We start from the raw sequence: 16,785 nt of genomic DNA on the forward strand, positions 1-16,785 counted from the left end.
CTAGAGAAAAGAAAAGCAGCCCCTCATAAAAAAAAAAAAAAAAAAAAAAAAACAGCTTCCTAACATGGACTTTATTTTCTGTGAGAACTGGTTTTCTCTGAAATCAGAATTTGATGACCAGAGAGAAAAACAGAGAAATTGATGAAATTAAAGGATATTTGTTCTCTCTTCAGCAACAAACATCCATCCATCCATTTTCTAACACCCTTGTCCCTAGTGGGGTCGGGAGAGGTGCTGGTGCCTAAACCCGAGCAAACGTTTTGGTCCATTGCAGGTCCCCAGTCCATTGCAGGTCCCCAGTCCATTGCAGGTCCCCAGTCCAGGTCCCCAGTCCATTGCAGGTCCCCAGTCCATTGCAGGTCCCCAGTCCATTGCAGGTCCCCAGTCCATTGCAGGTCCCCAGTCCAGGTCCCCAGTCCATTGCAGGTCCCCAGTCCATTGCAGGTCCCCAGTCCATTGCAGGTCCCCAGTCCATTGCAGGTCCCCAGTCCAGGTCCCCAGTCCATTGTAGGTCCCCAGTCCATTGCAGGTCCCCAGTCCATTGCAGGTCCCCAGTCCATTGCAGGACCCCAGTCCATTGCAGGTCCCCAGTCCATTGCAGGACCCCAGTCCATTGCAGGTCCCCAGTCCATTGCAGGTCCCCAGTCCATTGCAGGTCCCCAGTCCATTGCAGGACCCCAGTCCATTGCAGGTCCCCAGTCCATTGCAGGACCCCAGTCCATTGCAGGTCCCCAGTCCATTGCAGGACCCCAGTCCATTGCAGGTCCCCAGTCCATTGCAGGTCCCCAGTCCATTGCAGGTCCCCAGTCCATTGCAGGACCCCAGTCCATTGCAGGTCCCCAGTCCATTGCAGGACCCCAGTCCACTGCAGGACCCCAGTCCATTGCAGGACCCCAGTCCATTGCAGGTCCCCAGTCCATTGCAGGTCCCCAGTCCATTGCCAGTCCATTGCTGACATTTAGCAACATTTCATACATTTGGTATCGGCCAAAATCAACATCAGCAGGTCAGGCTTTTTAAAAGATCGGTAGCCGGGAATCAGCCAGAAAACTGCAATCGGTGGAGCCCTATGACATTCTTTGATTAAATTATATTCTCTTAGGCATAATTACAATTGCTAAACATTTCATTTACACCAGGTGAGTTTTTCTCCCCTGAGAATGTGGACCGGTACCAGTACTGGGCTAATTCTGACTTTCAAATGATTTCATCAGAAGTTTCACATAATTTATAAGTCAATGTAAAAATATTTTGTTTTAGCCACATAAATGATCAGCAGCAAAGAACATATCCCAAATTACAGCTTAGAGCATCTCATCAATATATTAATGCAGCAGCTATGTAGCCTAATGGAAAACATTTTGCTAGACAACGTCAAACATTGAGAAGTTTTTGTCAAAGACAACCAATGTCTCTCTGGTCTGGCCATAGAGTGGATGTAGTTAATCTGTTTTCTGTCTAACAGCTGAAAGGTTTTGTTCCTGAGATCAAACCTTATTTCCATCAGTGGAGGAAGTTGAATAATATAAATATCTCTGTGTTCATCTGGACAACAGAACAAACTGGAGACTCAACAGTGAAGTGTCTATAAGAAGGTCAGAGCGACTGGAGGAAGATTTGATCCTTCAAGGTTTACAGGAAGTCGCTGTAAAACATTTGAAGTTGGTTTAACTTGAAATTAAAATCCACCTTCAATTTGCAATTTAAGTCACCAAGACTGATCTGGTTTTATCTGAGAAATTAAAGTTCATGAAGTTGATTTAACAATAAGAAACAAGTTTTCTAAAGTTCTGATAGCTCATTAATCTTGAATTGAGTTTTAATTGATGCTCTAATTTAAACCAATTATTTCACATATTCCAAGAAAAAACTGCAGTCACCTAGTTAGAGCCACATTTCTCTATGACTTTCACTCAAAATATCAAGTTGATAACTTATTGATAACAATAACTTGTCAAGTTATTGACGATATCAATACTTTAGAATAATTTAAGTGTTTATTAATTTTTATAGGTCATAAGGTCATAATAATTAAAATGCAACAATAAAAGCTTGGAATATTTTACTCTATATGTGGTGAATCTTTAAAAAATTTATCGTTTCACTGTCTGAGATTAGTGGCAGAAATATTTATTATAGTTTTTGAGTTTGTTAAATTAATGTTAAATAAATTGTGAATGAGCTGATTCATGATAAAGTTTGTTGGTAAAAGTTTTATTTAATAGTAAACAGACTGAGTTGATCTTCACACAGTAAATCATGAATGAATCAATAAGCAATAAATTATGAAAAATAACTTTTCCACCAAAAGGGTTTTATTTAAATAAAATGCTGGACTCTGTTATTTGTCACTGAATGAGAATCTGCAGAAATGATGAACCAGAGCAGAGCTGAGATGTTATTATATTTATTACAGTTTGACTTCCTGTAACCTGAATAGATCAACCTGGAGGAAAAAGGAGGCAGATGGTTTGTTGGTTTTTGCTCTGAACAAGAAATACATGTACTTATGGAGGGACCAGTTTTGTTCATGACCAACATGAAAAGTCATGTTGAAACAGAACTGGCTGCTCTGTCATCATGACAACAGATTTGGGCATTGGTTCTATTTTAAACTTTTAAATGAGTCACATTATCAGTGTGAAAAAGGAAGACAATGTTTCTCTGTCTGTTTTAAAAATACAGAAACAGATAAATGTGTTGCTAACTTATGTATCAGCAGCCATGCTGGACTTTTACCTGACCTTCAGTAATTATCTTTAATCTGTGTTCTCTGTTTTCTTTATTCAGTTTTATTTTATCTCATTAAAAATTATTTTCAATGTACAACATTATTTTATTTTCCATCATTATATATATATATATATATATATATATGTATATATATATATATATATATGTATATATATATATATATATACATATATATATATATATATATATATATATATATATATATATTGAGACATTGATAAGCACGACATGCCGGCTCAGACGTCGCCCGGCCAAACAAGGTCTGCGTCAGGTGCTGGGGAACCAGAGCACCTTGATGAAAAATGGGCTACTGGAACAAGACAGAAATGGGCGAGAGATGAAAACATGGATCTGTTGGAATGCTACTACTCAAGTAACCCTAGTCAGAGGGGTTACATGCAAAGACTGAGGGTGGAATGGTTACTTCGACACCCACAGTCTACAATGACTGCCAAACAACTAGTAGCTCAGTGTTCCAACATCCGCAAACGACAACTGCTATCACAACTTGAGATTGACGAGGTACAACACAAATGCTACGGCAAGAGGGAGGAGCCCGGATGTCAGGTCAGTTAACAACAACTGCATACCCACCCCGAGACTGGGTATGAAGCCCCAGTAATGAACGAAGGATGCAATGAAAGATCAGCCGCCTAAAGAGCCAGCTAAAGTGTACTCTCAATGGCAGAGCAGACCTGGAGGGAAAGTTCCCTGCCTATGACTCAGCCTTCATTGCATAGCAATGGATGCAATGAAAGATCAGCCGCCTAAAGAGATACACAAGAGAGAATGAATGAAGCCAGCTAAAGTGTACTCTCAATGGCAGAGCAGACCTGGAGGGAAAGTTCCCTGCCTATGACTCAGCCTTCATTGCATAGCAATGGATGCAATGAAAGATCAGCCGCCTAAAGAGATACACAAGAGAGAATGAATGAAGCCAGCTAAAGTGTACTCTCAATGGCAGAGCAGACCTGGAGGGAAAGCTCCCTGCCTATGACTCAGCCTTCATTGCATAGCAATAAAGACTCGGAAGCCACTAACCATGCATGGAGGGTTCCACCCCAAATCCAGCACCCTGAGACATGGTACATGGAACGACATAACCAAGTGGCGGGCATAGTGTACAGGAACATCTGTGCAGAATATGGACTGGAAGCCCCGAGGTCAAAGTGGGGGACACCAAGTGACCACAACATCAGGAAAAAGGAGCATGAGAAACTGGAGAAATACCAGGGCCTAAGAGAGGAACTGGAGAAGGCCTGGAAGGTGAAGACCACAGTGGTGCCTGTGGTCATCGGGGCCCTCGGGGCAGTCACCCCCAAACTGGAGCAGTGGCTCAAACAGATCCCAGGAACAACATCAGACATCTCAGTCCAGAAATGTGCAGTTCTAGGCACAGCCAAGATACTGCGCAGAACCCTCAAGCTCCCAGGCCTCTGGTAGAGGACCCGAGCTCAGAGGATGAAAGAGACCACCCACGGAGGGTGAGAGGGGAATTTTTTTTTTATATATATATGTATTTATTTATATATATGTATTTATTTGTATCAGTTAAAGTTTAAGGGACAAATTGAAGTTTTTTCATTTCTATGTTGGTCTAAAAACAGTCTGAGATTTGACAAAGGAGGAAGTGGAAAATCTCCTATACTGCATTAAGTTTTCATGCATTAATAATCAGTCTATTATTCTCCTTATTTGGATGATTTCTGTTTGTTGTTGATGGGAATCTCATAAACCTGTTTGCACAATTAACTGGTTATTTGTCATAATAAGTCAAAAGTTATTTTCTGACATCTGGGCTTTAATCATGTTCACCTTTTACCTTCAGAGGTTTGTATGAAAGTTCAGAGATAAATTAAAGTGAAAACCTTTATTGGGTAATAATGTATGTTTAGAATTGTGTAAAAATGATTAATTTTTAAATGCATTAAAGGTGAAAATAGTTTGAGGATTTGACAAAAGTGTGAGTGGATTAAATATGAAAAGCTGGAATCTGCATGAGGCTGTTTGATCAACCAGAGAGAAAGAGAAATGATGATTGAAGGAATTTAGAGTTTGTTGTTCAGAAGGATTCCAACAGGTCTGGGCAGCACCATGTAACCTGAGAGGAGAACCTTAAGGCAAGTTCCTTGCCTTAAGGTGACTCCACCTACTAATACAATAATATTTAAAACCACGTGAAGCCCAGAAATCCTCTAGTGAACAACAAGGAACAGAGCTGGAAAGACCTTCATACTCCACAGGTTTTATCCATGCAGCCACCAGGTGAGTCAGTCTGTTCTAAAATCAAAATCAAATTTTATTTGTATAGCACATTTCATCAGCAAGGCATTTCAAAGTGCTTTACATCACAGCAAACACAAAGTCATGCAAGTTTCTAGTTTATTGTTGGTCAGTTTTTATTCTGACTGTTAAGATGAAGAGGAACTCTGTTAAAATATTTAACAGGTTGATTATGATCAATGTTGTTAATGTACTAGAACCTGTTAAAATGGTAAAAATCTGACTTTCTGGTTACTGACAGACTTCTAGAGAATCTGTTTCAGAACCACAGAGAATGACAGAAATTATAGACAATGATAAACAGCTTTTATTGAGAATCTGCTGAAGTGATGAATTTTTAAATGTTTTACTGGCCTTTATTTGAGAATAGTTGGACATTAATCTTTTCTCTGTTTTGACTTTCAGTATTAAACTCAACTTTTCTTCCTTGTTGATGAAATACGACTGAAAGTTTGTGAACCAGCTGATCAAACATCTGTCCTGATGTTCTTCATCACTTCACTGATGTTTATTCATCTTGATAATTTCAAGCCAGATGTTTCTGATCCTGCTGCTCCTCATCCTCAGCTCATGTCTCTGTGGTCAGTCTCCATCTTGTCTTTGTGACAGAAAGCTCTCTAGATGGAGCTGAAAGACTCCCATGTTCCAGTTCTCAGTGTGTCTGCTCCTCTCTTTCCCTCTCTGTCTCCTCAGCAGCAACATTTGTAGTGAATGTGACCCAGAGCAGCTATGAGGCAGAGGAGAACCACAGCATCACTCTGGAGTGGACCTTCACCACCAGGACTCAGGGATCCTACAGGGAACTGTTCATCCTCTGTGAATTTAAAACCTCAGTGAAGAGACGGGTAATATATGTTCATCGTGATGGAGTTGAGTTTCCAGATTCTCAGGATGATCAGTTTTCAGGACGAGTCCAGATTGACAAAGACGTCCTCAGAGAAGGACTTCCCAGAGGTGGAAGCAGAGTTTGATGAGTTGCAGGAAGAAGAAGAGAGAGAAGAGAGAGAGAGAGAAAGGGAGAGAAACCATGAAGAGAGACGACAACGCTCGGTTCATTTCAGGGAGACCCCACAGATTCAAAATGAAACTACTGGTGAAAATGAGGTCTTTGAGGATTCATTTGAGCTTTTTGCCTCACCTGACCCACCAAGATTTAAAGTGACTACTCATCCACATACTCAACGCAAATGTATTGAGTGGAACTTGGTGGTTAGAAAGAAATGGCTCATCATTGGAGACTCAAATTTGAGTCACATTCCATCCTTTTTCTGTAAGGACTTACAAGTGGACAGTTATCCTGGGGCCCACTTGCGACATGCTCAGGCTCTTGTGGAAAAGTCCAGAGCAGTGCAGGGTTTGGTAGTGGAAAAGATCATTCTGTCCTTTGGAATAAACAGCAGAGCTAATAAGTCTAGAGAAACGACGGTGAAGAACTTGCAAGGGGCTCTTAGAGCTACAAGGAGAAAATATCCATATGCTCAAATATGGATCCCATTAGTGAATTATTCTTCAGAACTTCCGATTGAGGAAAAGGAGAACCTTCAGACTCTCAATGAACATATCATGAGAAATATGCCCTTTCTTCCGGCCTTACCTGAGAGAGACTTCCAAACCGAAGAAGATGACATTCACTGGACCCATGAGACCGCAAAAGCCATGTTGGACCATTGGATTAAGGTTTTCTCCACCTCCCCCTGAACCTACAACCAGAGGGGGTGGAGGAAAATCCTTCCTTTCATTCAAAAGATGTGGTGGTCTTGGCCAAAAACTATTCACTATCCAAACCACAGATTGACCTGCTAAGTAAGGGTTTATCGTTCATTCCAGCTCTGGACATAGGCAAGGGACAGAAAATCCAATTGGAATTTGATTTTCAAAATTACCATTGCAAAATTAAGTTAACCTCTTTTTTTTAAAAATTCCAGTACGCGATTTGGGTTCCCACACTTGATAAATTACCTCCAGAAGTTGCTATTCTCATTGAAAGGGATAAAACTGATCTTAGAAATCTATATTCACATATACGAGAAACAAAATCTGACACAAACAGAGGTTAAAGCACTGAGAGATTTACAACATATGAAACATTTGGTAATAAAGCCAGCTGACAAAGGCTCGGCAGTAGTAGTTATGGATCGAGAACAATATAAATTTGAAGTTGAAAGACAATTAAAAGACACCAACTATTATAAGGAATTGAATAAACCAATATATAGGGAAACCATTCCTATGGTTGAGGAAATCATAAACAAACTAAAAAAAGAAAAATACATCAATGAAAAACAAAGACAATATTTAATTGGAACTACAGAACCCAGAGAACGACGCTTCTATATACTCCCCAAAATACATAAAAATAAAGAAAATTGGACTGTTCCTTTTGAAATCCCACCCGGGAGACCTATAGTATCACACTGTAAAAAAAAAAAATGTCACTTTTACGGTAAAGTACTGGCAGCTGTGGTTGCCAGAACTTTACCGTAAAAATTACAGTCAGACAATTTTTACAATTGCTGATTCTACAGTAATAAATGGTGTTTTATTCAACCTTTTACTGTAAAAATGACAGTTTTTACCATTGAAATTGATCAAGTTGTATCCTAAAATTTACATTAAAACAATATTGCAAATACAGTTAGAGCCATGAAATATGAAAGTATTTTGCTGTAAAATTAACAATCTAAATTATAAAATATGTCACTGAATTCCTGTATAATTACAGGGTTTTGTCTGTATTTTAAACAGTAATTCTCTGGCAGCTGTGGTTGCCAGAATTTCACCGTTAAAATTACAGTAAGATATTGTTTACAATTACGATAGATATTGGTGTTGCTGATTCTACAGTAATAAATTGTTTTTTTAACCTTTTAATGTAAAAATTACTATTACCATTATAAAAAATGACATTTTGTCCTAAAATTGATCTAATATGCAGTTCATGACATGAAATTTGAAAACATTTTACTGTAAATTTAACAGTTTTACCATGCAAACATTTCCCTAAATTACTGTATTAATGCGTTTTGTCTTTATTTCTCAAAGGGAAAAACCTGTAAAACTGTAGGATATTCATCCTTTTCTTTAATGGTAAAAGAGCACCAGTATTGCTGATTTTATGGTTAATTACTGACTTTGAAGCCATAATGTTATATAAAAGTAAGAAAAAATAAACTTTTTGGCTAAAAATTAACATTGAAACATTAAAGAAATGTTTAGTTAGTGCAAATTGTGAAATTAAAAAGTGCAAATTTACTTGGTAAAATTATCAAATCGATTATAGCAGCTAAATAATGTGCTACCAGTTTTGTCTCATGGTAAAAACATGGAAAAGTATAAGTAAATTTTACATAAAATATCCAATAAACCAAACTTCATTGTATTTTTTCCATTTAATGAAAAGTTTTTGGGCTGTACAAACTTCTCACAACCCTGTGAACAGTGATTACAAAGAACTTGTAACACATCTTCCAAAAAGCAGCAAGCACTTATATTAGTACAAAAGTTTGAACAGATATGACACATTATCACTTCAACCCCGGTGCAATGTGTTTCAAATGAGTAATCCATATGTCATATGGAATTGGCACATACACAGAAATAAGAACTTTCTAACAAATGGATCAGGTCAAACAACTCCTAGTCACATCTAAACAGTCTGTGCTGGGCACCACAACATAACATTACACATCATATCACATGACTCACAAAGCATGGCCTAAGTCCACTCATGGTCTGCAAGGTCAGCGATGAGTGTGAGGACTCTTGGGTTGACCGCCAAGATCTTCCTCCTCTTGCTATGCTCAACTTTTGTTCCTCTCTCCGGATTAATTGAAAAGAAACACCTTGAAGAAAAGAAATTTTATTTCATTTAATGTTATGTTTATAAATGACTTAACAGAGAGATATCACGAGATCCAGCTTTGTGGTCGCTGGATTCAGTGGCAGAGCCAGAGGAATATTTAGTGACAGGCTTTTGTGCCTATCCTGCTTCACAAACAGATTGAAGAACTCTTCTGTGTCCATGGCCATAAAAAATATACAATTTAAACACTGCTCAGCAACAGCAAAGAAATGATAAAACATTTTTACAGTTTCTACTGGCATTATTTCTATCACGAATATTTAGATTTAGCAGTTTTTTCCCCTCCAATTGTTTTTTGTATTTATTATATTTCGGTAACTAGTAATATTCTGATCTATATTGTGAAAACTTTATCTTGCTGGTAAATGTAGACTGTGTGTAAGTATAAGAATTACCTCTGGAGGAACTCCAGTGTTGACCGCAGTCCCACTGGGTAGTGTATATTGAAACAGTAGTAACTGCCAAACATCAGGCAGATGGCACAGGAGAAGGCAGTGATGTGGTCATTGATAATCTTCTGATCAATACTCAACATGAAGCAGTCCGCAGTGAAGCAAGAGGACCCTTTGAATAAAAAACATGAACAAATATATATCACAAAAAGCCCCTGTGTGAACCATTCAACTACTTTGTCAACTTGGTTCAGACATACCACACACAATAAGGCAGGGTGTTGCTGGCACATTCTCCATCTCAACCTCTTCAGCAAGGCTCGTCTTCTCAACATAGTGGAACATATGCTCTTCCTTCTCACCAAAAAAAGCAAGTAGAAGAAGAATCATCTCTGTACAACCACTGGACTGACCTTTTTCACTTGCTAACTTGAGGAGAGACTCCAGAATTTGTTGTTCTTTCTGAGCAAAAACAGTTTTAAGGAAGTTGAGGATGCGCTCCCCCTTTTTGTCCAAATTGGTGAAGAAGGCTTCCATCAGACTGATGCCAGTAAGTTGCTGGAAGTGTTCTCCCATGCCAGTTTCATGGAACAAAAAAGGCCATTCTTGGCATAGCTTCAGGATGCTTGTACCTTTATTGATGTCCTGTCTTTGCATGTAATAGGTGGACATAAGTTCTTTCACATCTTCTGTAGCATATTTTTTGTCTTTGAACATCTTTTTCATGTCTTCTTTTTTCTTAACCTGACTCTCTACAGTCTCAGAAAGGGGCAAAAACTTTGGCGCCTAGTTGACACAGCCATACGTGTCTTGAACACTGGCTTTCTGCTCAGCCGGTATCTCATCAGTGTCATTATCTGATTCTGCCTTGCGTTTTGTTATCTTTGGTGTGTCTTGTCGTTTGACATTTTCAATTCTTGCCTGAAGTTGTTTTACCAAGGAATGATAACCAAGTCCAATAACGTCACCATCAATGACATCCTTAAGTGACTTTGGATACCTGCTCACCATCCTTTCTGCTATTTCAGTACTGTTGCGTTTGGTTGGATTCTTGCAAATCAGCATCATTTCAGAGACAATAATCCTCACCATTTGTCTTCGAAGTCGTGCACTTGGCCTTTTCTGTCGTTCCAAAGTCTGTATCAGCTCTTCTGGAAGCTTCTGCCACGGTATCTGAAAACTGTCAACCCAGGTTGGCAAAACTGGGGAGCAGCTCAGGGAAGGCGATGAAGTAGCAGCAGACGATGGTTGTGAAAGTGAGGCTGCAGATTGAGAGGACTGAACGGATTGAGGAGAGGAGGATGCCCCGCCTGAAGTTGAAGCCATTGAGTCTGGAAAGGTACAACACATGAAATTGAAAAACATTAAATATAAGTATACATTGTTGTCCTTGTCAAATAAACAAACATATGAAATGTGATTGAAATTTGTCTTTGTTGACCTTTCATTTTCAACTTTGATCTGCAGGTAGGTGTAAAGCACATGTTTTGATGCAAAAGTTACACAAGACTTTATCTCAAAATACTTACTATTTTGGGCCCATGCAGCAACCAGTCTTCTGGCCTGTATGGGCTTCAGCACAGGCAATAAGTCTCCTTCGGTAATATACTGGAAATCATCTGTGGTTGTAGTGCCGAGTTTCTCCAACACATCCTCTAAAGCAGCCAAAACCTCCTGTGAAAGACCAGGAAGCACTGCTCGAATGGCATCCCGGATGTCCTTTTGTGTATCCATCATATCTGTTGAAATACAGAAAACTAAAAAAAGGTTGATCTCTGAACTATTAATATCAAGCCTTTACACTGCCAAAACACTATGCTTTAATGGTACAAACCGATTCCCATCTTTTACGTAAGACGACAATGGCCACATGTCAATCAGTTTACTAATGTGTCTGCATTCTAATCTTCTTGTTTCATCCTTTACAAAGTACATGTGGTAGTGTGGAAGAAATTCTCCACGATACACTCTCATCAGAAAATGAAGTGCAGATTCATCCTTCACCAAAGTAAGGATGAGTTCACCAAACTCCAGTGACTCATCATTCCTACTGACTACAAATTGGCCCTTCTTGTACGTTATTCCATTATACCGCACATCTGTGGGAGTCATTGTATTTATTTCAGTGAAACCAAAATGAAGAACTGCACCTTTAACTTCCTCACTGTACAGTTCTACATAAAATGGTGAGCCATCTTTTATTAGCAAGGTTGGGAGAGTCACTGTTCCAGCAGAAAGAAAGGCCTGTAACATTTGATGTCTCTCTGAAAGAGTCAAACACAGATTTTTGAAGTTCTTCAGTTGTCTGGCACATCTTTTGAAGTAACTATGTTTGCTCTCGAACCGCATGGTCCAGAGCCTGATGAGTGGACCAAATTTCAGAATCAGCCCTGGATAGTGTTGTAAATAATGATGTTTAGGTCTCAGTGCGTTATCTGGAAACAATACCTTCCTGGTTTCCAAATATTCCTGGATGAGAACATTCAAATATGCAACCTGAGGCTTGGAAATTTGCTGAGCACAAATCAGGTCAACAATATCCTTAAGCTGCAATGTTAACTGCCAGATATCATCTTGTGAATCCTGCACCTTATCACCAATTAACAGAGGCAACAGTCTCAAGAAATTCCAGTTTTGTACTGCTTGTCCACTGAGTTTCAGTGCTTTTGGAGTGACAGCACAAGGTTTGGAACAAGCATCTGTTGCTTTGTATTTGAATTGTCTGATGCGCCTGTTCAAAATTGTGTATGTCAGCCATTTCTTTTTGACAATCATGTATTTGAGATAAAGGGCAACATCATATGAGAGGACACCCTCGAAGATGTCATGGCCAAGACAAGGGGGCATGCCTGGTGAACAAACATTAAAGTTCTCTAAAGTATTAAACACTGACCTGAACTTTATCCCCTGTACTTCTGTCACATCCTCTCTTTCCAGCTGTTCAGTGGCAGATTGATATGTTTCTGGAGTCCGCTCTGGTCCAATGATAGCAGGATTTTCACTCTGAAATTCAGACCGAGTAATCAGACAATATCTGCAGAAGAACTGAGATGTACTGAAATTTTCCGTAAAACCCCCGATGCAGTGAGAGCCCAAGTTGTCTCCAGCAATGCAATACAGTGCTCCTTTCACAACTGATTCATCTGCCATAGTTATCCCATTCTCCTCTAGTATTTTCAAGTCAGTCAACAGTTCTGAAAAAACTCTGGAATGGCCAAATTCCTTGAAATCCTTCTCTCTACACAAGACCAACTGCATATGATCAGTATTTGATCGGACATGGGGCGGCATATTGAGTAGAGAAAAGTAAACAGCCAAGATCTTGTGCTTTTTTTTTGCAGATCCCAATGGATTCACAACTTCAAATGCATCTTGATAGAGAACCAGCTTGAGACAATTTGGGTTTTCTTGAAAAAATACGTTGGACATAAACACCTTACCATCGTCACAGTCAGAGAGAACATCAGCTTTTGAAACGCCATGAGCCATCATTAGGCCCTGCCAATATTTGGAATCTAACATACCTTTTAACGTATTTAGCACAGGAACATAGTATGCAAATCTATCTTTTCTGTCCTCATCTTTGCCCAACAACACTTTTTTGGGTTCCCCATATTTGAACATGTCTTTAAAACACTGGGCTCTAGAATAAGCAGTTCTCATTGGCCCTGTGTGGCAAGCTGAGAACAAGTCCGACTGTTTTACTGTGTCACAGATTTTTGCAATGTCTTCATCTGCAAATGACATTTCTTTAAGAAGCAAGTTCAATCTATTTAAAGAGTATGTCTGTCCCAATTCATGTATATTCTGCATCTCTTCTACAATGTTTTGAATGGTAGATGATGGAAGAAGATGCTGTCCCTGTAGTTTTATGTAAAACATACATACATTTCTAAGATACAAGTCACTGAAATTTGGTCCATCTATGACTGTGTCTTCTGCATCTGGCACACTGGAATCTTTTTTGGTAGCACTTGCAGCACTCTGAGTATCTTCATTACTTGTTTCACAAATCACATTTTCCAAAAAATTTTTATGCTTCCTGGAAATGTGAGAGGTAAAGGAAGATTTTACACGAAACACAGAGGTGCACCCTTTCACAGGGCAAGTTACTTGGCGCCCCTCTACTATATGCTCCTTCAAGTGAACAACCAAAGCTTTTATCCCTTCACACTGCCATTTACAAAGTGGAACTGTGCATTTTAATGTCGTTACACTTGTGTCCAGAGCAAATGTTGGCATGCTATTATGATGACGATAGAAGTGTGCTTTTAATGCTGCATAACCAGTACACACCTGCTTGCAACCGGCCGCAACGCACTTGAACATACGCCTCGGTTCGTTGCGATGCAGTTTGCAATGGAGAACAAAGGCTTTAACAGATTTAACTGTTTGTGCACACAGGTTGCATGAATACATCTTAAATATCTTACTTCGATGGATAGCTTATAGCAATGGCGATACAAAACAGATGTTAGCAATAGCTTTGTGGAGAGGCTAACTTTCCACAACTTTTTTTTTCCTCGTTTACAATGAAATTTCTTTTCAACCAAACGAATGCAATTCAAGCTATTTGTTTTCTGACATTTTCCGCAATATTTCCTTACCTGAGAAAGAGAACCGATCAGATGGAGAAGGTTGAATGATGAAGTCTCTGCACAATCTGAGCGGAATAGCTGGAAAAAAACGCGAACCACCGACTGCGACGGGTCCTCAAATGCAGCGCGCTGATTGGTCCGTTCAAATCCACCTCTTCAAAAGTAGCGCCACAGCTCCACTGCGCCTGTCCGCGCGGACCAGGTGCAGGTGGACCCTGTTGGCCCATTAATTAAGACTGACTCAATGAAAAGTTAAACTTTTTGAATGGAATTATTTAATAGATTTTCGATAATTACAATTTTTAGAAAGGGACTGTATATTTTTCCGTATAACCAATACTCTTTACAGTTAAAGCCATAATTTATTAAGATAAGGTATGCAATAAATGTGCAGCATATTTCTGTTATCCCCATGAGCATATGTAAGTTTATAAGAATAAAACCCCAAAATTACAGCATTGACTCTTCGAATCCTTGCAGCGTATTTCTGTAATTGCCACAAAATCATGCCCATTTAACAGTTACCAACTGTATTATTCAGGAGAATTAAATGCAAAGGTTACAGCACTACTACAATTTTTGTAATTTCCACAGCAGTATGCATATTGAACAGTTTCGAACTGTACACTTTATAATTATTGAATGCAAAAACTACGGTATACATTGCTAGAAAAATTACAGTATGTTTCTGTGATTGTCACAACAGTATGCACTTTTAACAGCTACTAACTGTATTATTTAAGAAAGATGATTGCAAAAACTACAGTATGTACCACTAGAAATATTACGGAATGTTACTGTAAAAAGTATTACAAGACTTTATTTTACAGCAGGGCAATGTAAATTTTATGACAAAAAACAGTAAAAATTACATATTTTCATCATTATCTTATTTACGGTAATTACTTGTTAAATAAACAGTATAAAGCTGATTTCCAAATTACGGTATTAAATTTTTTTACAGTGCAGATTGTGGGAGCGAGACTTATTTTACGGCTGAATTCCTGGACTATTTTTTAAATCATCTATCAACAAAGCACCCTGCTTATGTCAGAGACACATACAACTTTGTGGAAACAATCAACGAGCTAATTCTGCCACCACAGTTTTTCTTTTTCACGATGGATGTGGATAACTTGTACACGAATATTCCCATTTCAGCGGGAATAGAGTGTGTTAAAAAAATGTTTGAAGAAAACCCAGATCCTAAACGCCCAGATGCTGCATTATTGAAATTGCTGGAGATTAATCTCACACGCAATGATTTTGTTTTTGATGAGAAATTCTATTTACAAGTGAAACAGACTGCGATGGGCAAACGATTTGCCCCTTCGTATGCAAACATTTTTATGTCATATTGGGAAAAAGAGGCCCTAAAAAAAATGTATTAAAAAACCATTATATTATCTAAGATATTTGGATGACGTTTTTGGCATTTGGACATATTCTAAGGAAGAATTTTATGAATTTGTAGAAATTCTAAATTCCCATGATCCCTCAATTCGTCTTAAAGTTGAAATAAATGAGAATACAATTTATTTTTTAGACACAACAGTATTAAAAGGGAAGGATTTTAAAACAAAAGGCAAATTGGATGTGAAAGTTTTTTTTAAAAAAACAGACACACACGCATTACTACATAAAAACAGTTTTCATCCACAACATACCTTTAGAGGAATAATTAAATCACAGATACTTAGATTTAAACGAATCTGTACAAGACCGGAATATTTTAGAGAAGCAGTCAGTACCTTATTCAAAGCCTTACGAAATAGAGGATACTCTAGATCCTTTTTAAGATTATGTCTTAAAGAAATTCATATCACAACACAGAAGGATCAAGGAAATTTAATTCCTCTTATTACAAGGTTTTCCACAAATGTTAAAAATTTAAATAATAAATTTAAAAGAAATTTCATGGAAGTTATGGGGTCCAGTAAAAATTTTCCACCATCAAGGGTTATAGCTGCATTTAAGAGGAATAAAAATTTATCAGATTTATTAACAATTGCAAAATTGCCTCCTCTGACAGTAAAAACCAAATCTCAAATGACAGACTCAAATTTTAAAAAACTGAAATTCATTAAAAACCTAAAAGACAAAACACTAATATGTATTTCCCAAAGTTTTTCTCCAAAATCCAAAAATTGTGTCTATTTAATTGAATGTAGACACTGCTCTAAAAAATATGTCGGCGAAACAAAAAATTCATTGGCGGTTCGTATGACACAACATCGGTATAACATTAAAAATCAGAAAGAATTGGACACTCCTTTAGTAAAACATTTTATTGAAATTGGCCTTGAAAACATGACCTTTGCTGGACTACAGAAAAACATAAATTGGACGGACAAGGAAAGAAAAAAATCAGAACGAAAATGGATATTCGTCTTGTCCACCAGAGAACCATTCGGCCTCAATTATAAAGTTTAATCAGCAAATTTTCTTAATTCCAATTGACTAGCCCTGACATTTCAAAGTTCAACCTTAACCCTAGCCATTTTTTTTATGCTAGCCCTAACCAATTTTAATATTTTCCAAATTACTTAATTCTAATCCTAACCAATTCTAACCTAACCCAAATTTCTTAATTCTAAACTTAACCAATTCTAACCTAACCAAAAATTTTTAATTCTAACCCTAACCAATTTAACCCTAAACAAACCTCAATTTTAACCCTAATCAATCTTAACAGAACCCAACCCTAACCAAATTTTCTTAAACATTTACTAATTTGACTAAATTACATTTCCATAATTATAATTCTAACATATTAATTTAATTATTTTACATTTTTTCCTCCCAACGAAGTCACGAAGAGGGAGTTGATTAAAGTTGGGGGTGGAGCCTTGCCCTGGGGAGAGCTAATAAATAGAGGGCTCTCTCTGCTCTCCAT

The 16,785-nt window shown here is 38.1% G+C and overlaps 1 protein-coding gene and 2 long non-coding RNA genes across 3 annotated transcripts; 1 reads left to right on the plus strand and 2 right to left on the minus strand.

Moving 5' to 3' along the window:
- The first annotated feature begins 4,939 nt into the window (after window positions 1–4,939).
- LOC148154251 (uncharacterized) lies at window positions 4,940–7,279 on the plus strand. The gene is made up of 3 exons (XR_015766161.1): window positions 4,940–5,019; window positions 5,443–5,618; window positions 5,731–7,279. It is a non-coding gene; the product is annotated as an uncharacterized LOC148154251 (long non-coding RNA).
- Window positions 7,280–8,411: 1,132 nt separating this feature from the next.
- Window positions 8,412–10,008, minus strand: LOC148154252 (uncharacterized). The gene is made up of 3 exons (XM_088015882.1): window positions 9,552–10,008; window positions 9,295–9,463; window positions 8,412–8,879 (listed from the first exon to the last, which is right to left on the minus strand). Exons 1-3 carry the CDS (start codon window positions 10,006–10,008, stop codon window positions 8,753–8,755), a joined length of 753 nt encoding a protein of 250 aa, XP_087872008.1. The 3' UTR covers window positions 8,412–8,752.
- Window positions 10,009–10,080: 72 nt separating this feature from the next.
- LOC148154253 (uncharacterized) lies at window positions 10,081–12,363 on the minus strand. Its single transcript, XR_015766162.1, has 3 exons — window positions 12,185–12,363; window positions 10,821–11,030; window positions 10,081–10,622 (listed from the first exon to the last, which is right to left on the minus strand). It is a non-coding gene; the product is annotated as an uncharacterized LOC148154253 (long non-coding RNA).
- Between the last annotated feature and the right edge of the window lie 4,422 nt (window positions 12,364–16,785).

Source organism: Poecilia mexicana, unplaced genomic scaffold (genome assembly GCF_051168715.1).
Source record: "Poecilia mexicana isolate PSO_F unplaced genomic scaffold, ASM5116871v1 scaffold_18, whole genome shotgun sequence".
NCBI lineage: Eukaryota > Metazoa > Chordata > Actinopteri > Cyprinodontiformes > Poeciliidae > Poecilia > Poecilia mexicana.

Coding starts and splice junctions, on each gene's coding strand:
- LOC148154252 (XM_088015882.1), bottom strand. CDS start 10,008: ATGTTCAAAGACAAAAAATATGCTACAGAAGATGTGAAAGAACTTATG. Junction 9,464..9,551: donor ACCCTGCCTTATTGTGTGTG/GTATGTCTGAAC, acceptor TTTTATTCAAAG/GGTCCTCTTGCTTCACTGCG. Junction 8,880..9,294: donor ACACTGGAGTTCCTCCAGAG/GTAATTCTTATA, acceptor CTTTTCTTCAAG/GTGTTTCTTTTCAATTAATC.